This window comes from Rattus norvegicus, chromosome X, assembly GCF_036323735.1.
Source record: "Rattus norvegicus strain BN/NHsdMcwi chromosome X, GRCr8, whole genome shotgun sequence".
NCBI lineage: Eukaryota > Metazoa > Chordata > Mammalia > Rodentia > Muridae > Rattus > Rattus norvegicus.
In genome coordinates this window covers 157,257,918-157,284,324 of record NC_086039.1, presented here as the reverse complement: position 1 = coordinate 157,284,324, position 26,407 = coordinate 157,257,918, and the positions used below count along the sequence as shown (strand labels likewise).

Sequence of the window (26,407 nt, the reverse complement as noted above, 5' to 3'; positions counted from 1 at the left end):
CTTCTAAGAAGGACTGAAACATCTGCACTTTGGTTGTCCTTCTTCTTGAACTTCATGTGGTCTGTGGATTGTATCTTGGGTAAGATTTAATTTTTTTTAAAAAATGTAATTATGTGTGTGTGTCCTAAATGTGAGTTTGTGCATATGAGTTCAAGTGCCCCTAGAGGACAGAAGACAGCATCAGATCCCCTGGAGCTGAAGCTATAGGTGGGTATGTGTTCTTTGCTATAGGTGCTAGAAACTGAACTCTAGTCATTTGGAAAAAAGCTGTATATGCCCTTAATGACTGAGACATCTCTTCAGCTCCCCCCCACCAAACAAGGTAATTAAAATATTTTAAATTAATTGAGAATTTCATACAATATACTATAATCATTCACCCCCACCCCTCCCTTATTTCTTCCCAGATCCACTACTGCTTCCTTGACCCTGACTTTGTGTCTTCTTTTTAAAAATAACTCAAGACCAATTTGTGCTTCCAATGTACTCTTGGGTGTGCGGGCCATTTACTGGAGCATGATTGACCAATGAAGGGTCATGCCCTTAAAGAAAACTGATTTGTCCCTCTCCCAGAAGCCACCCACTCTTTTTTTTTTTTTTCGGAGCTGGGGACCAAACCCAGGGCCTTGCGCTTGCTAGGCAAGCGCTCTACCACTGAGCTAAATCCCCAAACCCAAAGCCACCCACTCTTAATAGCTCCCTAGTTACACGTGGGAGCTCAAGGACCTCCTCCCTTCAACACTCGATTGTTGACTGGCTTGATCTTGTACAGATCTTATGACACAGCCACAGCTGTAAAACAAGAAATTTTGTAACTTCTAGGTGCCTCTCCCCCAAAAAACAATCCCACAGGCCAGTTGTGGTTTTTGTTTTGTTTTTTGAGACAGAGGCTGGCTCATTGTGGCCCATGCTGGTCTGGAGTTTAGCACGTATCTGAGGTTTTCCTTGATTTCCTGCTGCCACCTCCCAAGTACTAGGAGCAAGCTATCATTTTTTTATTTGATTGGTCTTATGTGTATGTATATGCATGTTCCCGTGACTATGGGTGCGCATATATATATGGTTCATATTGAGAGTCTTTTTCTATCACTCTCCACTTTATTCAATAAGGTGGGAGTTTTCAGTTGAACCCCGATCTTGTCCATATAATTAGCATGGCTAACCAGCTTATTCCAGTACACCCTTGTCTCTGCCTTGCAAGTGCTCTAATTGCAGGTGGACTGTCTAAACTCCAGTCCTCAAGTTTGTATGGCAAAGCATTTTACCAATGAGCTGCCTTCTCAGTCACAGGCTGTCCTTTTTACCACATTGCATCATCTAACAAGTGATGGGGGTAATTCACAGGTAGGCCTAGTACAATGGTAATTATAGTCCAATGAGTTGGCACATCTTCAGAACCTTGGGTACAACTGCAGTCACTGAAGAGGATTTTTAAAATTAGTTTCATTTTATTTTATGTGTATAGGTTTGCATATATGTCTGTGTGCCATGTCCATGCCTGGTGTCTAAGGAAGCCAGGACATCAGATTTCCTGGAACTGAAGTCACAAATGATTATAAGATACTATGTGGATGCTAGAAATTGACCTGGGTCCTGTGGAAGAATAAGGGGTGCTCTTAAACTCTAAGCCATCTCTGCAGCCCCCATTAAAGATTTTTTTAGGGGTTGGGGATTTAGCTCAGTGGTAGAGCACTTGCCTAGCAAGGGCAAGGCCCTGGGTTCAGTCCTCAGCTCCAAAAAAAAAAAAGATTTTTTAACACAATGGAGACATGTGCTTTATTTCTTAACAATATATCTTTGTCTCCAGTAATAATGGTCTAAATAGGCAGGGCAGAAGCAGGGAGATGGGCATATCTGAGTGGAAACAGTAGATGCAAGAAGGAAGTAGATTTATTCAGTCTTGAAGCTATAGCCACAGGGGTTGCCTAATGGATTGTACATGGTCATGGCCTTCCTCAAATCATTACAAGTCCTATCGAGTTACATTTTTTCCCATAATGGGAATCTAGTTCATCCATAGCCCAACAGGCCTACCCACTTTCTCCAAAGACAAAGACATGCATTGACCCCATTTCCCGACATTTAATTAGGAAAAAATTACAACAAAGAAAAACTCATGCAACAAAAGAAGAGTGAACTGAGGGTCTGGGACTATCAGACAGGGCCAGATTCCTCAGAGGAAGCAGGAGACACAAAACAGTAAGGCACTGCCACCTTGGCCCTTACGGACGGGCATATGATGGGGCAGCTGAGGCTGAGAGGTTTCAGGGCAAGTGCCTACAACACTAAGGAAATTTGGCAGTAGGGACACAAGGAATGTCCCAGAGGCCCAGGCCCACATCAGGCCCAATCACAGCCTGGCTATAGTTCTCTCAGAGACGGCAGGCCCCATGAAAATGTGGTCTGACTTCTGAGATATCTGAAAAGGGACATTGGCCTGGCCTGACCTGGACAATCTGAGGGCAGCTTCAGATGCATCATCAAACCCTGAATGCTGCTGGTACTGAGGATCTCTTTTTAGACAAGTGGGGCCTGACACAGCAAAGCTGAGATACCAGAGGCTGAGCCAAGGCTTGCAATATCACAAAGTAACCAGAACAGGAAACAAGACCCAGATCAACCAAGGAAGAGGTCTGTGAGGCTAGTAACATCCCATGGGGCATATATATTTACATATGGAAATTAAGGTAGAATTACATTAATAAATAGGTGGGTAGGATGTCAGAGCAAGGTGGTCAAGGGCTCTTCTGACATGGGAACACCAGGGCAAGAGGGTGGGGATATTGCTGCTGCTGGTGGGGGAAGCTTGGTCCTGTCATCCCCTCCCCCTGCAGGGCCCAAAGCAAGGCACTAATGAAGGGGGCCCAGGTGCGATGGGCATCTTGGCTTGGTAACCTCCCCAACAACACCAGATCTGGGTCTCAGCCCTGGAAACCCAGGCTAGAGCCAGACACTCCCCCGACTGGGAGGATGGCTCAGAAGTGAGAAGCCCCCTCCTCACCATCTCCCCACTCAGCTGCTGCTGGACACCAAGGTGATGATCTGCTCCAGCTTCTGTCGAAGCTTATGCTTCCGACAAGAGGCATCTCGGTCCAGCGAGGTGAGGATCTAGGGGATGATGATCCATTGGAGCAAGACTCCAAGGCAGTGCCCCACTCCTGCACAAAGCCCTTGCTTCCCACAAGTGCTCTTCGCTCTCAGTGTTCAGTCTCATGCTCCAAACCTCTAACCTCTCAACAAAACCACCCACTTCCCCTTGACTACAAATACCATTACCAACTCTTCTATCATGGCTCATGTGTAGCCTCTTTGGAGAGTGGGCAATACTTGCTGTTATCAATTCCTGCTCCCTCCTAACCCAAACTCCAACATCTCTTTGGCAAATCTGCCATTACAGCCTTCTTGATCCTAGCTCAGGATATGGGGCTGACTCCACCCGGTACTTCTGGGTTCCCTCCCCATTCCCTGCCAGTTCTCTCTTTCCTCTTTGACATTTGAGTCGCCAAGAATGCTGTGCTTGGCCCGGTCCTCTACAGCCCCTTGATCGCCCTTAGTAAGCTCCTTTTTAAAATATAGTACCTTCTATGTATCTCTGGTTGTCCTAGAACTTGCTTTGTAGACCAACCTAGCCTTAAATCAGAGATCTGCCTATCTTTGCTTCCTAAGTGCTGGAACTAAAGGTGTGTACCACCATGCCTGTCTAGGGCTTTATCTTTAGTGTACCTGATCTCCCATGCACATCTGTATTTGTCTGTGTACAAGTGTACATATGGATATACATGCATGTGTGTGGAGGCCAGAGGTTCAATACCTGGTGTCTTTATTATTCCCCATCTTTTAAAAAATGTGTATAGGTGTTCTGCCTGCATGTATGTATGCATATCATATGTGTGTATAGTGTCCACAGAACTCACAGGAGACCAGATTCCCTGGAACTGGAGCTAGAGGGCTATGAGCTACCATGTGGGTGCTGGAAGAACAGCAGGTGCTCTTAACTGCTAAACCATCTCTCCAGCCTTCCACCTTGTTATTTGATATCTCTCATTGAACATAGAACTCAGTGATTGGCTAGACTGGCTGGCGCTCATGAGCTATGGGAATCTGCCTATCTCACCCACTGCATCATCAGAGCCATGCAACTAGGGGTCCATGGAGTGCATCAACATACCTCCTGACGGTACTTGGTGACATAGAAGTAGAGCTCACTGAGTGCACTTAGGACATTGAAGTCATTGGCATGGAGGCGGGACTGCTCCACTAAGTAGGCGTCCATGTCCTGGTCACTGATGGATGCCATCTTTGCAATATCTCGGTAGTACCTGTAGAGACCCTGGGTGAGTCAATCATGCACATGTCACAAAAGCCAAAGCTCATGCCATCAGTGTTTGGCCAGCCTCTGGGGCTTTTTCTTGTATCTGGCCAGCCTCAGACAGGTTGTTTAGGCAGTTCCTGCCTGCCATGAGACACACACAGCAGTATCCCAGGGCCCACCTCTCCACCCAGCTCTTGTAATTGGGAATATCCTTGGCATAGAGCAGCTTGTTGGAAGGTGAGTCCTTGCCCAGGCGGTGCTCTGATGTGGAACAGGAGTCCATGAAGGTCTGGGCTACCACAGAGAGGCAGGCATCTGTGATGCTATTCTTGTGGATGTCAAACACGAATTGTGGGTTCTTGATCACATTCACCCAGAAACGCAGAGGCAAGCTAAACAGAAGGACATACACTTGAGACTCTCTAATGGCCCTATGTTTCCCCCACTACCTTCCTTCACACTTTGTTCCTGTCTGAAGTAACAGGAGAAACATGTTTAGGGTAAATGGCTTTTTCTTTTACCTTCTGCTAGACTCAGCAATGAAAAAGAAGTAAGAGTAGATGGCTTTTTGTCTTCAATCTCCACCCCTGAAACATCCACTATCTCCACCTGTACCATGCCATCAGTGTCTCTACACTGCATAGCACCCTAGAAAAGGTCAATCCCAGTGCTAGACTAGCAGTTCCCATCTGCACAACCCAGCAGCACCCACCTTCTATATTCATATTCAGTTCCAGGCCACACTACTATTCCACCCCCTCCCCTGCAAGGAAGGATATTCAGCTGCCAGTCAACCTGTCTCCATTGGCCTGGGGGCTTAGCTAAATAACTAGGCTCTTCCTCCCACCCACCCTCAAATGAGCCAGCAGCAGCCAGGAACCAACAAGTACCAGTTGCTTTTCCAGGTGTGGCGCACATCAGGGTCACTGATCTGGCGCTGGTCAGCCTGTTCATCCAGGAAGTCAAACATGTACTTGATGGCCAAGGGTAAGGCTGAGCCCCGGTGGGCTGTACTGAACACAGTTTCAAACAAGTCATCCACAAACTTCTGCAACGTGCCCTATAAGTGACAGTAAAAGAACCATGTCAGGAAGTTCCCCAAATCTGACAGATAGACAGGGGCAGGATAGCTCAATAAAGAACTTCCCTGAAGGGCCAACATTCTTAAAATGGACCTTTGCTTGACCTCAAGCCTAGAGGTCCTATTGCAAAGGCCCTGAGAAAGTGGCCCCTGTCTGGTAAGAGCATCTCATGGCTAAGACTGGACTAGAAGATGTCTATGCAGACACCAAGGGAGCCTGGGGCAGGCCCACACCTTGGTGGCCAGCAGCCTTGTCAGATATATTTCTGAGACCATCTTGCTGCCACGGTCTCCCTCTCGGTGATCAGCATGGTCGTGGTTCTTCACCAGATGCCACAGCTTGGTGCCCGCCTCCTGGTCAGGTGTGAGCATAGGTGCTCGGGAACGGAGGCTATCTGGGCTGCTGGCAGCACGGAGCAAACTCTCTAGGGCAGAGGACAGATGTGACCCTTAAGCCATACAGGCCCTAACCATTACCCACCCTCTTGCTTCATTCTCTTCCAGAAGCCCAGGAGTTTATGGGACCCACCTATCCTTGCCACCCCTCCCTATTAGGCTCTACGGAACTGAAGACCACTCAGGGGCCCAAAATAATGAAGGTCTTTCCAAATGGATCAAGATAGCTACTTGGGGATTCCTAAGTTACGGCCTTAATTAAAGAGCATAGGACCAGGAAAGGCCACCACAATGTAGATACCTACCATAGCGACTAAGTGAACGGGTGAAGGTGAATGAGTTGGCCATGTTATAGGCAGACACTTGTTTGGGCACCAGTGCTACTAAGGAACCATCAGTCACCTGGAGGTCCAAAGATACAGAAGGAGCCAAGGGGCCACCATTCATTCAGACTCTTAATATGCATGTACAGTGGCAACCAAGGCCCTATGAGAAGCACTCATGAATATAGGGATAAGGGATGGGAGGAGAACTCGCCACTGCTCATAGGTGTCCCTGGGGCTGAATAGACTCTAAGTTCCTCACCTGGTAGTGAGCCAGTGAGTTGATCCTCTTCCAATCACACTCAATCTTTGTAGTGATATCCTCATCTTGGAGGATGATTCGGGCCATACGGCCCTGGCGCCATTCTGTAGGCCACAGTCAACTTTTAGGGACATTCACCCACACAAGGACTTAGACACACTCCTTTTAAGGAACAGAGCTCAGGTACAGAATATGAGCTCCCTGGGAGGGTTGGATACGTGGGAGCTAGGAGAAAAGGCAGGGACCTTACCCAAGTCCATGTCCTCAGCTTTGGGGCGCTGAGAGTATGGAATACCCTTGTACACGGTATCCAACAGCTTGTCTTTGGCCTGGGTGATGCTATCACAGTTAAGAACCTTCACCGGGACCTGGGCACTGCCCTCACTCTCCGGGCACACACAATGCAGAGTCTAAGAATAAAGGAACCTCAGCATGATTCCTAAGCCAGACTCCTCTACCTCATTTCCTGCTCACATGGCCCCATGCTCACCAGGGTCTTATAGTCGATCTGCTGACGGATGAGCTTGTCCTCACTTAAGGAGTAGCGGGCCTCGCCTGTTATGGCATCGATGGGACCTTTCTCCATCTGCTGCTTGATGGCGCAGTACAGCAGGAAGAGTGGCTCCCCGGCGCACTCCTACACTCAGGGTCAGGGGCATAGCTGGCTGCCTGTCTGGCCTATCAATCAATTGTACCCACCCCTGGACATTCCTCCCCTGCAACCCAGCCCACCCAAGCACACCTTCAGGAACTTATGCAGCAGGAATGTGAACCAGTTGGTGAGCATCTTCTCAGCCACTGACTCTGTCCTATGGTAAGAGATAGTCCTAAGGCCCTGGTCTGACAAGGGTGAGGCTTGAACAGAGGTAGGGGCCCAAGCAGGAAATGTAAGAGTGGGCTGGGGGAGAGGCTACACAAGATAGTTACATACCTGCGCAATAGCAGCTTTGGGTGGTTCTTGCTCTCAAGGTTTTTCTCTATGAGGTCAGCCAGCAGTTGCTTGAGCAGCCCAGTGGCATAGTCAAGCCGACTCTGCAGGGCCACCATGGTGAGTGAGGCCACAGTACCACGGTCACGCATGGAGAAACTGCTCTGGGCCTCCAAAGTGTGGATGAAGGTGAGCAGGAAGGCACGGCTGTGCAGCAACTGTCCAAATAGGCGCAGGGCTTTCTCCACATTGGGGGGAGTCTGTGGGGACCAGGGAGTCTCAGAGACTAGGAAGTGATTTTGTTTATGGGGGAAACAAAACATGGACAGGCTTCAGGGGGGGCTCACATCCAGCTCCTTGAGCACTGGGTGAGCCTCAATGCCAGGGAAAAGTACGCGCACAGCATAGGTCCGGTAGTCCAAGAAGGGGATCTGCACACCATCCATGTGGTTTGTCAGTTCGTTGATATCTGTCTGTAACTCAGCAAAAGCTGGGGAAGAATGGGGCAGAGTGAGTTGAGCAAGAGGCAGGGAAGTTCCTCAGCTCCCACACACTGTGGTGTTACACCCCCTGCTTTAGGCACCTTCCTTGCACTCCAAGGCCACACGAGACTCCAGGTTGTCCATCTGTAGCTGAAGTCGCTTAAGTGTGCGGTCTGCATCCTGAGTCTTTCGCTTGTAGGCAACCAGTACAACAGTGATGGCCAGCAGCAAGAGCCCTCCTCCTGCTGCCAGCCCCACCATAGCCGGTAAGGTCAGTGCCCGATCAGCAGTGATGTGCAGGGTGCCCAACCAGAACTCCAGGCCACCCACCAGCACCTGTAAGGGCAAGCTTGAGGTGAACCAACTCCCACACACAGTCAAGGCTGCCCTGGTGGCCTCCTGAGCCCATACCCACCATAACAGGTTGCCGGCCTGTCTGGCTAGGGGAATCACACAGAAGTTGAGTATCTGAGACAGTTAGTGCACATGGTTGTCCTCCAATCAACACTGTGTAGTTGAGGCGGGAGCTGCCAGCTGCAGCAGGGATCAGGTTCTTGCCCTAGCAGTGGATAACCCACACATAAACAGTCAAGCACTCCAGCTCTCTGCTCTTCCCCTCCTTTCTACTCCCTATCCTTATCTCCAGCACCTTCAATACAACATGCGAACCAGGTTTGACATCTAGCACACCAGAGGGCCCAAGTGGTTCAAAGCTGGGATCAGGGTAGTAGGTGAAGGAAGAACGGTTGAGGGAGCGGGCTGCCTGCACGTGGTCCAGCAAGAAGCCAAACTCATCAGGGTGCTCGCCTTGGGCCCGAGGCTGAGGATGCCCAAGGAAGATGCCAGGGGCCTTACATAGCATTGCAGTGTCGTTGATCACCTGGCATGTCTGTGAAGACAATAGCAATTACCTCAGGGAATGAAGCTATGAGTAGCAAGGGTAGGACAGGGATAGAAATCCACTACTCACATTAGTGGTCTCAATACCACGGTACTTGGCTCGTACACGGGGTTCTTGCACTGTCAGCAGATGGGTTCCACTCACAGTGATGGAGGTGCTTCCACTGCATAGATGGGTAAAGGTCTCAGGCTCCCTTCCCACCCTGCCTGAAGTTACCAAGGTTTTTCTGAGAGCTCAGAGCCTCTGACCTTGGTTCACTCAGCAGGTGCCAAGCTCTATTTGGGAAGGACAACTCTGTGGCCCCTACTAAGGGGAGGGTTCAGGAAGGAGGAATCACTTGATGCCCCAAAGCCCCAGTAACAGATAAAGCCCCAAGACTTTCAGGGCCCCAACTCAGTCCTCAACCCCACTGTCCTCAGGTTCTCACTTGATGATGCTCCAGGTGGGCTCAAGGTGTGTGACAGTAGGGTCCTGAGTGTAGGTATAGATGACTCCAGTGCTGGAGATGTTGGCATGGTCGATGGCAAGGATGATAGGGGCCTGACTGGGGCCCAGAGTGGAGATAGGTGAGATACACACGATTGCCTCAGCATCTCTCCTACACAGGTAAGTAGGTAGGCTTGAAGCAGATGGCCTGGCACCTTCAGCTACCCTGCCCCCATAGCCCTCCACACATTGCTCAACTCTAGACAGCTTGTACTCAGGCTCACCTCACAAACTGGCACTCTCCATCTCTTATAATAACTGTGACCCTGCTACCAGCATCCAGAGAAGTTCCAGAGATGGTGAGCCGAGTTCCCCCAGAAGCTGGGCCCCGAGTAGGACTTACACGGTCAAGTGTTGGGGTCTAGGGAAGAAACAGTCCTTGAGAAGAGGTAGAGAAGCCAGCCTCATCCAAGGGCCACTGCACATTTCCCCAGATAGGGAAGGAAAAGGAGTAAGTAGTTAAACCACGCACCACAAAGCTGTAGAGTTGCTGGGACTGTGTGCGGAAGTCAGCAGAACAATCACCTACACAGAGCTCAGCAGGCCCAGGTGGTGGGCTGGGCACCAACGATTCCTCCATCTCACATACGATCCTAAGAGTCACAGAAGGTCAGGACCAGCTGTGGTAAACAAGGACAGGGTGCTCACATAGCCACACTCACCTTTCAGCACTGACATATTCGGTGGGAATGGAGTTACAACGTACACCAGCTACTCGAAGGCCAACCTCACGGGAAGTGAGGCCCAGGTTCTCACCCACAATGGTGACCCGGGTGCCCCCCTCCTTGGGTCCTGTTAGTGGGTGAATCTGCAGAGAAGGATAACAGGCAAGATCAGGCCAGATTCACACATGCCCAAAAAAGAAGATAGGATTTGGAGGTGAAGCTAACCTGGGTGATTCGGGGATGGCTGCATCGGGCCCCCTTCTGGCTTGGGTGCATCCAGTTACTTTTGGGAGCTGGGCAGTGAACCCGAAGCTGGCACCTGTGCTCCGAGATGCACCAGCCACAGTTGAATCGGGGATCAGCCTTGAGGCAGAGGCCACAGCTAGGCCGCTGAGCCCAGCACTTGTAAAGAAGGGCTGTAGGCACAGGAGGCTACTGATGGAGCAGGCAATGGCAGAAAAGCAGAGGGCTCTAGGACCTCCAGACTTGCCCCCAGCACTGCCAATCCTGCCCCCAGGAATCATGCTCCTTGGCCCCATGTCACCCCTCACCTCGGAAGCTAGGAGGCTTATCAATGGGGAAATCTCCATCCCAGACCACAGAGAAGTCCAGTTCAGTGTCACCAAACTCATCACCTTCATAGAAGTACTAAGAAAAATGGAACCATGAGCACAAATAAGATAAGCAAATTCCTTGCCAACTTAAGGAAGGAATCCCTCAAAAAAGACTAAAAAAGGGCCTGCCAGGGCCAACTAGAGGCTTCCACATAAGTAAGCTAGGCATAGACCAAAGCCAACCAAATACAAAATACAGTAAAATATTGCCTGTGCGTGTGTGTGCGCGCGCGCGCGCACACACACACACACACACACACACACCACAAAAATAAAATAAAACAAACAAAAAAATAAACTGACTGGCCCACCCTGCACTCTGGGTCTTACCGAGGCATTCTGGCACTGCACGCTGCTGCTATTAAAGCGCACTGCAGGTACCCGATGTTGCCGCCCCTGTACACGGACCACACATTCATAATTCTTCTGCCCTGACTGAGGCTGTGGCAGGTTCTTAGCCCGCAGAGTTAGAGGCTGCATGACACCCACAGGAATCAAGAGGTCCCCTCGAGGCAGGATCTCTGGGCAGCCCTGGGAGGAGAACATCAGTCAGAGGCATACTGGTCTACCTACCTTTCTCCAGGCACAAGGAAATGGGAGAGCAAACAAAAAATGTGAGAGGCCAGCCCCCAAGGAGCCCAGCCTCTTGCACAGTGCACAGCACCACCTCACCTCAGGGCTGTGGACCCTGCCCTCCTGGAAGGAACACTCGTGTGGGTGGCTGGTGCACACATGACGGTACTTACACCAGTGGCAGGGGTAAGGGCTGCCAACACAGGACATACACCTGGAGGGAGAAGTGGCTTCAGAAATAACAGAGAAGGTCATACTGAGCTGTGTCACCTACCCACAAGACACACTGGGGAACAAACGAAGAAGGCAGGCAGGACCTGCCCAAGCCACATAGTGAGGATCAGGATTGGAGAGAGTGATGACAGCAGGAAGACTCAACAACTCACCCCCGAAACCCTAGAGAAAGTTACAGTGCAAGTCTTATACATTTCAGAGCACCTATCTACTATCTCCAGGGCTAGGGACAGATTCTGGACCAGGTACTCACGACTGGAGGGCACTGCAGTTGTAGAAGACAAAGTCAACCCCAGCAAACCTCACACCAGTCTCCATGGAGAGCAGCTGAAGCCGCACAGTATGAGTTGCCCCTGCAGCAAGCCAGATGGCTATCACCAACTAGTCTGGGATCCTGCCTTGCCCCACAACACTCCAGATTGCCCCATCCCACTGACCATGCCCTCTGGTAAGTGTCTGGAGCTCCTGAAGAGATGGTGAAGGGCATCGTAGCTCTCCAGAGGGCAGCAGAATAGCCTCACTTTCAGTCACTTCCTCAAAGGAACAGCTCACACCCAAACTGAGGTCTGGCACATTGCGCATGGCTACTGTCAGCTAGAGGAAACAGAGGGCTCAGAGGAGGGTTCAGCCTCACTCATGAAGCATATACAGGGCCAAGTATCCTCTATGTCACTTACCTGCACCCCAGAGGATGTCACTGATACATTATTAGGCCGAACCCGCACTTGTATACATTTGTTCAGCTCTTCTGCAAAGCCGTGTGGGGCAGAGGCACCTGGACAGGCCCCTTCACGGCAGCACCTGCAGGAGGACAGGCCAGAACAGTCCGAGCACTATCCCAGGAGGGCCCAGATTGGGGTGCAGTAGAGGCTGAGGTGGGACAGAGGACAGCATACCCAGCTCATACTGCCAGGCAACAGTGTACCTTGGCCTCATCCCCTGAGATCCAAGGGACGTCACTCAGGGTAGAAGTTCCGCTCATTAGCTGGAGAAAGTGGAGGAGAAGGGAGGGAGGGGAAGGCTCAAGGCTGGGAAAACTGGGCAAGTGGGTGAAGGAAAGTAATAGCAAGTGTGGCTGGCTCCTGTCCAGCTGGCAAGGCCCTCCTAAATCCTCTGTCTCCCAAGATAATGGCCCCAGGGATCCCACTGCTGCCCCACATCCCGCACCCTCTTCCCTCACCTGTGCTGTAGCACACACCAACCACAGTGTGGGTCCCCTGAGCCCAGGCATGCAGCACAGCTCAGATACTGCTCACAGGTCTCCACCGGGAGTTGGCTCACCTGGGGACAGCCACATCAGCACACAGCCCACCCTTGCCCCACCACCCACCACCACCCACCACGGGCCCACCTGCTTCTCACTCAGGAGGTAGATGTGTCGGTGGTCAGGGCTGAAGAGCAGGTCTCGAAGTATGGGGGTGCCCTGCACCACAGAGACCGTTTCATATAGTTGGGCATCCTGAGAGCCATCAACTCGCACCTGGGCCACAAGACAGTAAAGAGAAAATGACAAGTCAGCTTCATGCTACCATAGCTCCCTGCACCCAGGGCATACTCTTCAGCCAGGGACTTTCTAGATTACAATCGAGCTGGTTAGACATAGCCTCCTTGAGCCTGTACTCAGTTTGTAGGTTTATAGCTCCAAAAGCCATAGTCTTAGACTGAGGCAAATGCGATCCTCAATTCAGCCAAAACAATGCTGGTGAAGGTCAATGGCAGAGGAGCCACCAAAGGAACAGGACTCCGTTCTTGAGGCTTAACCTGGGAAGTTATCACACTCTATCCAGGATTACCCAGGCTCGTGTGCATATTCTGTCCCTCAGCCCTTCTTCTCATAGTATGGAAAACATCCCCAATTCCACAAGACAAGGGTTCTAGGACTAACCTTCTTCAAATTACCGCTGCGTGTACCGATGAAAACCACAGAGTGCTGGTGGTAGGTGTAGGCAGCCACACTGGCCATGCCATCAGTGCTGTCAGCCAGCAAGGGTAGCCCCTCAATCACGTGTAGGCCACCCAATGGTTGATTCAACACTAACCCACAGAAGTTTCCATTGATCTGCATGGGCTGGTGACACAGGAGGGGTGAGTGAGAGTTCAAGCTAGACAGATGCTATCAGATTTCACATTCTGTAAAGGAGCAGAACTTGGAAGCCACTGCCCTCTGGACATGCTTGACAGTTTGTTTCCCCTAGAACCCCATGGGAAAACAGGACTGGGGATGGAAAGCAGGGGAAGGAGAAGCCTGGTCCTTTAAGACGAGATAGAGCAAGGAGAAAGGTGGGATGAATCTAGAGGCAGGAAAAGGAAGATGGCAGTATATGAACAAGACACTGGCCAAGATAGAAGAAGAGAAAAGAGAGTAAGACTCTCAAGAAAGCTAGAGCGGGTATCAAATCAAAACTAAGCTGCCACTCCCATGACCATGCCAAGCCTAGGACTGGGACAAACAGCCACTCAGCAGAAGGGCAGAAAGCCAGAGCTGTCATATCCAGCACAGGGACAGCAGGGCAAGCAAAGGGCTCACGGTGTTGATGCAGGGCAGCTCCTTATTCAGCAGCCAGGGCAAGGCCAGCGTGCCCTCCCCACGGTAGCACGATTGGATTCGGCGCCGAATGTGGGCATTAATGCTGCTGAGGGTGAAGAGGCAAAGGATGGTCTGCCGAGGTGGGTTGGCTCGATTCTTCTGGCCTTGAGAGAAGATGGTGAAGAGCACATCCTCGTCGGCTGGCACACCCAGAGCCTGGGCCAGTAGCAGGCCTGGCTTGGCCAGATGGGCACTCTGCACCAAGCGGTACTCCACACCACGCCAGGAGCAGCCAATAGGGAACTCTACGTAAGAGTAGAACTCTGAGTCCCCGGCACACATGCGCACAATCTTAGATGTGAAGAATTTCTCGCCTGCTGTATCCAGCAGTGTCTGCTGGGTATCCAGCTGCAATGTTAAGAAGTACACGAAGGAGGCACTGACAAAGCCATATATGTAGTAGATGTCAAAGGCAGGGTACAAGGACAGTGTGTCTGAAGGGATCTTGATCTGAGAAGAGACAAACTCATCCTGGTACACCTGGAGATTAGAGCAAAGTATGAGGGTGGGATGAAGGCCTGCTCCCCACCCCACCTTGACTTCCCAACCCTGTTCCAACAATGTGGTTTTCCAAAGGTTTCCCCTGTGATCTCCCATCTGCCCGGCCTCGACAATTACTGGGATCCATGTTACAGAGTGCAATTGGCCTCTCTATAGACAGACTTTCCACAGGTAAACTCTGCCCATTTTCCTGTCCTCAGCAGCTGGTCTACATCTATGTGACAGTGAAGGGTCATAAATTCCTCTCTCAAACAAAGTTTTCCCAAGGACCAGGACTAAGAGAAAGGAGTGAGTAAGATCTGGACTCATAAGAAGCAGGGGAAAGAGGACAAAACCAACAGGCTCACCCACCAGACTGAACATATCTCCACTGTCCTCATCGTCGATGAGCTTACGGGAACTCAAGGTGGGAAAGTACTCAGACTTGCCATCAACAGCGGTGCCCACAAACAGCTTGCTAGGCCCCTGGCCCTGTTCAACAATGACGCCAGCCATGGAATCAGGCTCCTGGGCCCCTGACAGATAGTGTTCCTTGCGATGGTGGGGCTCACCCAACTTGAAGAGGTCATCCAGACGCAGGAACTGGCAAATGCCCTGCCAGATGCTGCCACAAGCTACCAAGCGACGGGCTGCATAGTCTATGAGGAGCAGCTTGTTCACATTGTCCACAGGCACCAGGCGGTGGGAGCACACACGCATGCTAGGGGGTGGGTAGCAGCGAGCATTGTCCTCAATGGGCCCTGTGACATGGGCCCGTAGCTCAGTTAGATTTGAAGCCAGCTTGAAAACTCGGTTCACGGCACCTACAAACACCTCCCCAGTCACTCGGTGCACAGCCAGGTGAGTCAGTGTGGTATCTGTCACCACAAAGGTACGAAACGGCCTGCTGCTACCCAGGCACCCTCCTATGGTGAAGAATAGCAATGGGAGAAGGCAGACAGTGTGCATGACCAGCAGCTGTAACGCGAGGGACAGGCCTGAGGAGAGACAGCAAGTGGGAGTCAGATGCCCTAGGCCCAATCTACTCTCCCTCCTTCTGCCCTGCCTGGCCCAGTGACCCTGGCAGTCCAGGTTCAGTGCTATACAGGGGCAGGGCAATTCATCCAACGTGATAGAGCCCCAGATGGTGACTGAAGCTAAAAGAGGGGAGGGGCCTCTAATAGGGCAAATGAATGAGTGACAAGCACAGGCAAGCTTGCAGGCCATCAATCATACCCCACTCCTGTATTGGAAAGAAGCCAGGAGGCCTTGTCTCAACTGGGCCACACCCAAGGGGGCATCAGAGCCAGATGCTTGAAAAGATGGTGTGGGAGGTTCTCCCAGAACTGGGACCCTAACATTATACACGAGGAAACACAGAGAGAGAACAATCACAAGTTGGAATTTGGGGTGCTTCTTTATGAGTGGCACTGCTAACAGGAGTCCTAGAGCAAAGCTCTGGAGAATTAAGGCCTGAGGTTGGTTTCAGTGCCACTACACCTCCCAACTCATGGCCTCAGGTGCTTTCTCCCCTTGAGGGCCTTGGCTGCCTATCCAGGAGTCTGTTGTCTGGCCTTTCCACTGCAACACAAAGCCAAGACTCTTGCTGAGACAGACATCAGTCAAGCTTTGCTCAGACACAGGCAGACAGATGCTCAGCCAGGCTTGTGTGGCTCTCCCTGAAGAGCCAAAGGTTAGTTAGAGAGGGATATAGGCAGAGGGCTTTAACCCACTTTTGAGAGTCCCAGAAGTCTTATATGTAGAAACCAGCACCCTCAAATACAGCTGAAGCCTTAGGGATATGGAGCACTCTCCCCTCCCCTAAACAAATAGGGCCAATGTTGGCACTTCACCCCCAGGCCACACCCAGCCAGCTCCACGCTGCAAAGACAGCAGAGCAGTGTCTCTGTAACCAATGGGGCAGTGCTCAGTGTTACCCTCTCAGTGCCCAATTCCCAAGAGACACAGGAGGGACTCAGAATGGGGTGGGGGTTGGTGGGGGACACAGCAAAGAGAAAGAAAAGCCAGCATTTGCTAGAACATGGAGCGATTCCAGCTTGAAAGTGCCAAGTTTCATCTCAGAATGATCAGCTCTGGGGCTCTTTTGTCGGGTCTGCATCCCAGACCCCTCATGCAACAACCAGAGAAGAAAGGAAGGCAAAAGAGAAAAGCAACTGCATCCTACCCTCACCTCTTCTACACTCTGCGGAGAGCCAAATTTTAGGAACTGGCCAGGACAGGTTGGGAAGGAGACCTGGAAAGTCGTAATTTGCAGCCCAAGACCCCACCCCAGCCCCCACATCTAAGTGGCAATCTCAGGCATCACAGTCGCACCCAGCCCCTCTGCTACAGCACTGCCAGCAAAGAGCACGATGGTGAGGAAAGCTCCATACACATATGCAAGTCCACAGCCCGCTCTTCCACAATGCTCCCCTCTGTGTTATGAACCCAGCCAGCCCTGGGGACACCCCGGGCAGACCCGCAGATACCTTAGTCCATGCAGAAGCTACAGTAGTGCTCAAAGATGCTGCTCTTTCTCTACAAAAGGGTTCTATCAACCAATGGGACTACGATCGAGTTGGCCGTCTCTTCCCGCTCTGGGCACGGAGTGCCTGGAGAGCCTGATCTCGAGAGGCAGGGAGGGACAGGGCCTGACCCCAGAAACCATCTGGACCCCCAGGCTGTCTGAACCTCTGCCATCCAGCAGACTATTGGTGCACGGCCTTTAAGGATGGAGACCACCTACCTACCTGTCCCTCCACCGCGGCTGACTCAGGGTGTCCACCCGTAGCCACGTGGACGTGCCCCCGTGCCCTACAGCCGCCCCCCCTCGCGTGGCCCCGCAAACTCGCCCCGCACGTTGCAAAATCTGCAACCGCCGCCGCCCACACACTGGGCTGGCCCGCGGCCGCCTGGGCCTTTTAAACCCGGACCGTACCACCACACCGGGAGGGGGCTCTCAGAGAGGGCGGACCGGAGACCTAAAAGGCAGAGCTCGTGGTGGGGTGGGAGGCCGCTGGTCCCTGTGGCCCAGGACTCTAATGCACAGAGCAAACCTCTGATTGGGTCTCTGGGGATCCTTTCCTGAGAAACAGTCCCCTTCGCTCAATGGCTGAGTCCTAGGCGCCGGCCTCACTACACCCCCATCTCCCTGCCTGCTGCCTCCAGCAACCCTGGAATCCGTGCGCGGCCGAGCCACACCCCCTTGGGCCTGGAGCGCGCGCCTCCAGCAGCCCCGGGCCACCTGCTAAGGTCACAAGATTTTGCTTTGGCTGGCCCATCAAAACCGCACGAGCAAAGATTGCACCCTAACTCAGGACTCTTTCCCCAATGGTCCATAAATTGGTGAGTTAATGACATGCAAATACCTGCCACGAAGCTTGGAGTACTGCAACTTAGAGCCGTTTTCACCTAGTTCTTTCCTCAGCAAGTCACCATGACTCTGAATCTGCTGAATCTGGGATTCAATTCCATTGCTTTCTTTTTTTCTTTCATTTCTTTTCCCTTTAGTACAGAGTGGCCTCGAATTGACTACCCTTTTGCTTCATCCTCCCAATCACTATGGGTTTGTGCCACCACATCTGCATTTTTTCCATGTTGCTTTGAGATAGTGCCTCCTACTGTGCCCTAGGCTGACCTTGAATTTACAGTGATCCTCCAGCTTCACCTTCCCATGTTCTGGAATTAAAGATTATTTTCCACAGGTACAGCTGTCCTTTGTGTGCGTGCACACGCACATACCCAAGAAGACCAGCACAGGGCATTAGACACCATAGAGCTGGAGTTGAAAGCAGTTGTGAGCCACTGAATGAGTGCTAGGAACTCAAATCTGTGCGACAGTAGCAAGTGCTTTTAACCATTGAGCCATCTTTCTAACCTCTTTTCTCCCCTTGTAAACAGCTTTATTGAGATATAATTCACTTTTCATATGAGTCGTGTGTTTAATGTACACAGACAGTTCAGTTGCATTTTAATATAATCCCTAAAGATGTGTGTGTATATATGTGTGTGTATGTATGCATGCATTATGTGTGTGTGTGTGTGTGTGTGTGTGTGTGTGTGTATATATATATATATATATATATATATATATATATATATATATATCCAAGCTCTGGGAAGCACTCATGCCCTTACTGACTGTGGAGTTGCCTCTTAAGGATATCTCACAGAAATGGAATCATACAATATAAATGTATGTAGTTAGGCTGGAGAGATGGCTCAGTGGTTAAGAGCACTGACTGCTCTTCCAGAGGTCCTGAATTCAATTCCCAGCAACCCCATGGTGGCTCACAACCATCTGTAATGGGATCTGATGCCCTCTTCTGGTGTATCTGAAGACAGCTACAGTGTACTCATATGAATAAAATAAATCTTTAAAAAACGTATGTAAGGGGTTGGGGATTTAGCTCAGTGGTAGAGCGCTTGCCTAGCAAGCGCAAGGCCCTGGGTTCGGTCCCCAGCTCCAAAAAGAAAAAAAAAGAAAAAAAAAGAAAAAACGTATGTAGTTTATGTCCATTCATTCATTTAATATTTCCAAGATTTTTCAGAGTTGTACCATGGATCAAGACTTGCTTTTGGGGCCAAATAATATCCTGTTGCATGGGTAAGCCATGTTTTATTTATTCTTTTATCAAGTGACAATTTTTGAATTGTTTTTCTCTTTAGGCTGTTTGCATAATATTACTTTTGATGGTTTGTAGGTGCTTGGGCCAGGGAGTGGCATTATTAGGAGTTGTAGCCTTGTTGGAATAGGTGTGTCACTGTATGTATGGGCTTTAATGCCTTTGTCCTAGATGCATGGACGTCATTTTCTGCTGGCTACCTTTGGAACAAGAGGTGGAACTCTCAGCTCCTCCTGCACCATGCCTGCCTGGGTGCTGCCATGCTCCCACCTTGATGACAATGGATTGAACCTCTGAACCTGTAAGCCAGCTCCAATTAAATGTTGTCCTTGTAAGACTTGCATTGGTCATGGTGTCTGTTCACAGCAATAAAGCCCTAAGACATTACTAGAAATATTTCAAGTCATTGTTTGTTTATAGATATGATCATATGGCTCAGGCTGTTGTTGAATTCCTATTCTTCCTACCTTTTTACCACCTTCCAAAAATTGGGATTACACTTCTTTTGTATTCATGTGTGTGAGTATGTGAGTGTAGAAAGCATCTGTACCCTTGTACACATGCATGGGGCCAGATCAGAACACTTGATGTCTTCTGCTCTTTGACTTATTGTCATTTGTCTCTGCTCCTCCAAAGTTGTGTCTGTGGATGCATGTATGCCTATGCTTGACTTTTTACATATGTGTTGAGAATTCAAACTCATTTTCTCATGCTTATAGAGCAAAGGTTCTGACCTGCTGAACCAGCTCCCCAAACCTTCTTTTAGCATTTTTGAGACACTTTCTATGTACCTCTGTAATTCACTGGAATGTAGACCAACATTCTAGGTTGTCTTTAAACTTTCAGTAATCTTCCTGTCCCTGCCTTCCAAATTCTGGGGTTAGAGGTATTTAATATCACACCTGGCTCCTCTTTTCAGTTTTTACATTAAGAGAGAGTCTGGATAAGTTGCCCTGGTTGGTCTTAAACTCACCCTGTATCCCAGAGTGGCCTTAAACATGTAGTCTTCGTGCCTCAGCCTCAAGAGTAATTGGAATTATAGGTGTGAAGGACAAGTCCCAGATGTGCTGTTCTGAGATGGTGTATAGCCCAGGCTTGTCTTTTTTGTTTTCTTTTGTCTTTTTTAGTTTCTTTTTTTTTTCCCCCTTCGGAGCTGGGGACCGAACCCAGGGCCTTGCGCTTCCTAGGCAAGCGCTCTACCGCTGAGCTAAGTCTCCAACCCTTTTAGTTTCTATACTATGGATTGAACCTAGAACTTTGGGCATACTAGGCAAATGCTTTACTACTGAATTAGATTTTCAGCCTTTTGGTGAGGATAACACATGCATGTGGTAGGCATGCATGTGCATATGTATGTTTTTCATGGGTGGGGACACACAAATGTGGGGATCAGAGGTCAATGTCAAATGTCTTCCCCAAGTATGTTCCACCTTATATATTGAGGTTTCTTATGATAACAGAAAATTTGCCAATTCAGCTAGTCTGGCTAACCAATTTGCCCAAGGGATCCCATCTTTGCACTAGGATTCTAGGTGGGCTGCCATGCTCGACAGGCTTCATGTGGATTCTGGGGATTTGAACTCCAATCCTCACACTTGCACAGAAAGTATTTTCTGCACTGAGCAATCTCTCTATCCCATGTATGTATGTATGTATGTATGTATGTATGTATGTATGTATGTATGTATGTATGTATATACTTATTTATTTGGGATTTTTAAAGACAGGGTCTCACTATATAACCCTAGCTGCCCTGGAACTCGCTTTGTAGACCAGCCTAGCCTCAAACTCATAGAGGTCTGCCTGCCTCTTCTGCCTGAATGCTGGGATTAAGTGTTCATCGTTACACCTGGATCTTTTTAATTTTTTAAGACAGTGTCTTAGTACTTGTCCAGGCTAGTTTTCAATTCACACTGTAGCCTACCAAGGCTTTGAATTCTTGATCTTCCTGACTCAACCTTTTGATTAGCAGGGATTACAAACCTGCTCTACCTCAAAGTGTTTTTTTTTAACTTTAAGATTTATTTATTTTATTATTTTATATATATGATTGCTTTTTCTGTATTTCTATATGTGTTCCACATACAAGGATGCTGCTCTTGGAGATCAGAATAAGTCATCACATCCCCTGGGACTGGAGTTACAGACAGTTGTGAGCTGTCATGTGGGTGCTGGGGATTGAACCCTGGTCCTGTACAAGACCCAAGTGTCTTACCTGCTGAAACAAGTCTCCAGCACTGCTCTCAAATTCTTTATCCTCCTTGCCTTAGCTTTTCAACTGCTGGAATCATAGGCATGTTTCACCATCCAGAAAGAATGAATTTTACTTTTTAAACTTTTAAAAATGTATATGTATGTATTATTTGCCTGCATCTATATTTATGTACTGTGAGCATGCAGTACTCTGAGTGCAGAGGAGGGCACTGGAATTATAGACAATAATCAGCCACCATGTGGGCGCTCAGAATCAAACCCAGATCCTCTGGATGAGCAGCCAATGCTCTTAACCACTGAGCCATCTCTCCAGCTCCAAGAATTAATTTTTTAATGGATGTTGCCAGTTTCTGATTGCCAGTATGCACCAAGACATTCAGATCCCTTTTATTTTTTTTTACTTACTTATTTAGGCCTCTGTGGTGTGTGTGTGTGTGTGTGTGTGTGTGTGTGTGTGTGTGTGTGTGTGTGTATACATATGCCACAGTGTATTATGGATGTCAGAGGATAACTTAATTTGTATGAGTCAGTTCCTTCCTTCTATCATGCGGCTCCCATGGATTGAACTCAGGTTATCAGGCTTGGTGGCAAACATATTTACCATGTAAGTTTGTTTTCTGACAATATGGATATCAATATGTAGCCCCAGCTATCCTCAGACTCATAGTGATAGTTCCTGCTTCAGTCTTCTGAGTAACGGGATTACATATTTGTGCAACTATGCCCAGATTTTTAAATTATTTATGTATCTATTTATTCACCTAGGGCGTTTTAAGGCATGGTTTTATGAATACCAGGTTAGCCTTGAACCCACTATGTGGACAAGACTGCCTTGAACTCCTGATTTTCCTGCATTCTACTTTCTGAGTTCTTGGCTTAAAGATGCATGGCTCTATATTGACTCTCCATATTCTTTTTAATTTTATCTTTTGAAATTCTTTCTGTCTCCCCAGCCTATATTTCTTCTAGCAAAGGATCTTTGATTACATGCTGAACATTCATGACTCTTGTGTGTTTGAATGTCTGGATTTGTTGTCTTCCTAAAAAGAGTATTAGACATTGGCAGGTGGTTAAGTTATTAGATGCACATAATCCTTTCTTTGGTCTGTTTTTAAGCTTTGGTAGAGCAAATCTAGAATGCTTTTACCACCAGTCAGTATAACCCTGTTTCTAAGGTGTGACCCTTCTTTTTAGAGAGGCTAATCTTCTGGGTTTTCACTGACTCACTTCCTGGATTTTTATCCTATGTACATTTAGTTCAATTTTCAACCTGAAATAAAGCCAGGCATGGTGGCTCAAACCTGGAATCTAGGCCACCTACATAGCAAGACCCTGTCTCAAAAACAAACAAGAAACCAGAAACAAACCTCTAAAACTCATGGGGACAGAGATATATAATAAATATGCAAGGGTGTGCTTTGGATGAGCTGTAGAGTGCTTCCCTACTGTATTCCTAGGTTCATAGAGGCAGAGAAAGAAAGAGAGTCTGCAGGAGTTATTCTTGGATAATTATTAGTACATCAATCACTCCCTTTACAATATTGAATTACAGAAGAACTTTTTTATTTATTTTATTTTATTGGTTATTTAATTTATTTACATTTCAAATGTTATCCCCTTTCCCAGTTAAACCCCCTATCCCCTCCCCGAGCTATCCCTTCCCCATCCCCCTGCTTCTGTGAGGATGCTCCCTCCCCCACCCGCCCACCCCCTCCTGCCTCAGCACCCTAGCATTCCCCTATGCTGGATCATCAAGTCTTCACAGAACCGAGGGGCTGCAGAGGATCTTTCTAATGTACAAACCATAAGACCAAAAGGACAAACAGGAAAATAATTTTTTCTTAGGTTGTCTGGGATGAGGAGCTGGCTCAGTGAATAAAAGTCTTGATATATAAGCAAGAGGAACAGAATCCATACCCCCAACACACATATAAGTGCTGCATGGGTGTAGTTTTCCTATAATGCCAGCACTCAGAAAGCAGAGACAGGAGTTCCCCAGAACAAGCTGGCTAACCAGACTAGCCATACCAGTGAGTACTGACTTCATTTGCAGACAATGCTTCAATGAATAAAGTGAAGAATAACAACCTAAGATACATGAAAAACCAGGAAAATGTTTATATTACATGGTACAAAGACTATTTTTCCTCATACATGGAAGGTACCTAGATTCTGGATTTTTTTTTTAAAGATATAGGGCTAGAGAAATGACTCATTAGTTTAGAACACTTACTGTTATTGCAGAGAACCTGGATTTGCTTCTGAGTACCTTTTGGTAACTCAAAACCATTTGTAACTCCACTTAACACCCTATTCTGGCCTCTGTGAATATCTACCTACATGCAAACAAAACCCTTATACATATGAAACAAATAAATCTAAAAAAATTTTTTAGAGAGGCTAACAATATCATTTAATGGATCAGTGGGTAAAGGCACTTGCTGCCACATCTGAGGACCTGAGTTTGATTATTTTTTTAAAGATTTATTTGTTTATTATATATAAGTACACTGTGGCTGTCTGTGCAGACACACCAGAAGAGGGCATCAGATCCCATTACAGATGGTTGTGAGCCACCATGTGGTTGCTGGGAATTGAACCCAGATCCTCTGGAAGAGCAGCCAGTGCTCTTAACCACTGAGCCATCTCTCCAGCCCCTGAGTTTGATTCTTACAACCCCTATATACAAAGGAAGAATGGAATCCTGTAAGTTGTCCTCTGATCCACATATACACTATGATAATATTCATACTCACACACATACACACTCAGACACAGATGTAGAAACATAACAAACAAACAAAAAGATCACCCAAACTTGGCATGGTGGTGCATGTCTATAGTGCCCATACTAGGAAGGTAGAGTCAGGAGGATCAGGAATTGAAGACCATCCTCAGCTACATAAATGACTTCAGGGCCAGTAACATAAGACCTCATTTTAAAACAAACAGTATCTGGACAGATGGCTCAGAAATTAAAAGTATTTGCTGCTCTTCCAGAAGACCTCGGTTCAGTTTCCAGCACACATACTGTGTTCATAACCATTTATAACCCCAGTTCAGGGGATCTTTTGCCCTCTTCCAGCCTCTGCAGGCACTGCACATGCTGCACAAATACACACACAGGCAAAACACCCATACACATAAAATAAAAATAAATAAATCTTCTCTGGGAGGTAGTAGCACAGCTTTAATCCAAGCACTGGTGAGGTAGAGGCAGGTAGAGAAACCCTGTCTCAAACAAACAAGACAAATTTATCAATAAATCATACATATATGATTTATTGATAGATTTATATATATTCCTTACACTTCTGCCCCCTAACCACCTGAGGCAGTCAAGAGAGCTGGCCCTGGGGTTATGAGAGCTGGTGAGCTGTCCCTACCCCTCACCAGCTGCAGCACTTGAGAGAGCAGGTCCTGCACCTCAAAAGGGCAATATATTGGAGATGGCCCTGATAGTGAAGGCAAGGGTGAGACATCCCAAGGGCATGAGAGGTAACTGACCCAGCTCATGAGCTGCAGCACTTAGGAGAATGAGCAAGTATCTCGACTGGGCAGCACAGTGAAACTTGCTCTGGAGGTATGGGTGCAGGTGAAACACTCTGGGGGCATAATAGCAGGAGGGCAGACCTTGCCTCCAGCTGATGGAGGCATTGGATGGCCTAGATGAGCACTTCTGGAGAGCTCACCCTGGTGGTGTGGATATGGTAGAACCAGAATGCTGATCAACTTAGTTACCACTCAGGTCCAGATCCAAGGCTTTGAGTTGGCCCACCCCCAAATCTACATCATCTGTGAATTGTTGCAGCTTGTGAAAGGGCCAGACGTGCAGATCTAAAGCTGTAAGATCTCAATGGCACAGGGCCACAACAGGATAACTGGGAAGAGAGTCTGTGAACATCTAATATTGATGGTGTGCAAGAAGACAGAGATCTTGAACCAGACCAATGACTCATTGCAATGAACATTTGCAAGTGAAGATGTGTAGACAAAAGATTATATTGTGTGGCGCACTGTGACACACCAGGGCTTCCATGATGAGATATTTTCTAAGCTTTGTTCTTTTCTTTTTTTCTTTTGTGGGAAAGGTTGCGAGGGCAGAGGCCAGATACGAGAAGACAGGGAAATAAGTGGGACTGGGATGCATGATGTGAAACTCACAAAGAATCAGTAAGTTTTAAAAACCATCACACTTGAGAGACACTTTCTCTGTGTCTTCCATTTAAGCTTAGCTAATAGATCCAGAGCTTGGCACTCTGTGGGCAAAGCTCAGGGGATCTGGTGCTCTCATACTGCTGTTAGAGTTGCAAAATAGGACAAACCCTGGGAGGAAACTGTCAATATCTGTAATATTTTCTATGCAGCATAACAAACAACATGATATGAAGACATGTAGCTGTTCAGGTATCAAGTAACACATGTGACCAGGGAAAAGGAGTGTGTAGGCAATCTACACTTTGTATACAAAAGTGAGAGGCAGGATACATATTTATATGCTATCTTTGCATAGACAGACAGAATGGAGGATCAATGGGTACATAGCATCCAATCTTTGCTGGGGTCATTATGGGAAAAAGACTGGGCCAGAACCCTGTTGCTGGGAATGAATGAGGTACCTTGCTATCTGCTGTCCATGCTGGCTTCCAGCTGACCATTCAAGGTAAATGAGGGGCATAAGAACATTGTATTAGTGACTCTTATTACTATGGCTACCTAAAGAAAAAAACCTTAAAGAATGAAGAGTTTATTTTGGCTCACAGTTTGCAAAACGACCTGGTGATAAGGTATCTGATCACACTGAAGCAGAGAATGATGCACGCTGGTGCTCAACTCATTTATCTCTTTCTTTCTTTCCAAAGATTTATTTCATGTATATGAGTACACTGTAGCTGTCTTCAGACACACCAGCAGAGGGTATCAGATCTCATTACAGATGGTTGTGAGCCACCATGTGGTTGCTGGGAATTGAACTCAGGACCTCTGGAAGAGCAGTCGGTGCTCTTCTTAACCATTGAGCCATCTCTCTAAGCCTTTTCTCTTCTCTTCTCTCTCTCTGTCTCTGTCTCTGTCTCTGTCTCTGTCTCTCTCTCTCTCTCTCTCTCTCTCTCTTTTCTTTCTTTCTCTTAGTTTAATTTTTTACGCACCAAGGGGATGGTGCTGCCCATATTCATGGCAGGTCTTTCCTCTTCAGTTAAATGTCTCTAAAAACACCCTCACAGACACACCTAGCAGTGTCTCCTA

The 26,407-nt window shown here is 48.3% G+C and overlaps 1 protein-coding gene and 1 long non-coding RNA gene across 4 annotated transcripts; one reads left to right on the top strand and one right to left on the bottom strand.

Annotated features, from left to right (window-relative positions):
* Positions 1-1,428: 1,428 nt before the first annotated feature.
* Plxna3 (plexin A3) lies at positions 1,429-17,339 on the bottom strand. Of its 3 annotated transcripts, none has more exons than NM_001107581.2 (33): positions 17,075-17,218; positions 14,697-15,322; positions 13,785-14,324; positions 13,143-13,325; positions 12,609-12,737; positions 12,438-12,538; positions 11,935-12,058; positions 11,695-11,851; positions 11,511-11,610; positions 11,123-11,237; positions 10,781-10,981; positions 10,388-10,484; positions 10,062-10,252; positions 9,834-9,979; positions 9,644-9,764; positions 9,396-9,532; positions 9,113-9,283; positions 8,755-8,848; positions 8,434-8,673; positions 8,200-8,343; positions 7,886-8,120; positions 7,650-7,792; positions 7,306-7,562; positions 7,117-7,183; positions 6,865-7,011; positions 6,625-6,784; positions 6,375-6,478; positions 6,095-6,191; positions 5,628-5,818; positions 5,203-5,372; positions 4,492-4,704; positions 4,169-4,319; positions 1,429-3,108 (listed from the first exon to the last, which is right to left on the bottom strand). In NM_001107581.2, the coding sequence occupies exons 2-33, from the start codon at positions 15,291-15,293 to the stop codon at positions 3,013-3,015; spliced, it is 5,619 nt and encodes a 1,872-aa protein (NP_001101051.2). In that variant the 5' UTR covers positions 15,294-15,322; positions 17,075-17,218; the 3' UTR covers positions 1,429-3,012. The 3 variants fall into 3 exon arrangements, with proteins under 3 accessions (NP_001101051.2, XP_006229639.1, XP_038955612.1); XM_006229577.5 differs by having other exon boundaries at positions 1,873-3,108; positions 17,071-17,339; XM_039099684.2 differs by lacking the exon at positions 14,697-15,322 and having other exon boundaries at positions 1,873-3,108; positions 17,075-17,339.
* Positions 17,336-19,343, top strand: LOC102548378 (uncharacterized). Its single transcript, XR_350548.4, has 3 exons — positions 17,336-17,669; positions 18,866-18,930; positions 19,121-19,343. It is a non-coding gene; the product is annotated as an uncharacterized LOC102548378 (long non-coding RNA).
* Positions 19,344-26,407: the final 7,064 nt, after the last annotated feature.

Bases quoted from the DNA above. Each gene is read 5' to 3' on its own strand.
- Plxna3 (XM_006229577.5), bottom strand. From the start codon at position 15,293: ATGCACACTGTCTGCCTTCTCCCATTGCTATTCTTCACCATAGGAGGG. The intron at 8,121-8,199 runs GTGGGTATGGGC...TTGCCCTTACAG, and splicing joins CAGGCCGGCAACCTGTTATG to GTGCTGGTGGGTGGCCTGGA. The intron at 6,192-6,374 runs GTGAGGAACTTA...TTGGACCTCCAG, and splicing joins ACTCACTGGCTCACTACCAG to GTGACTGATGGTTCCTTAGT.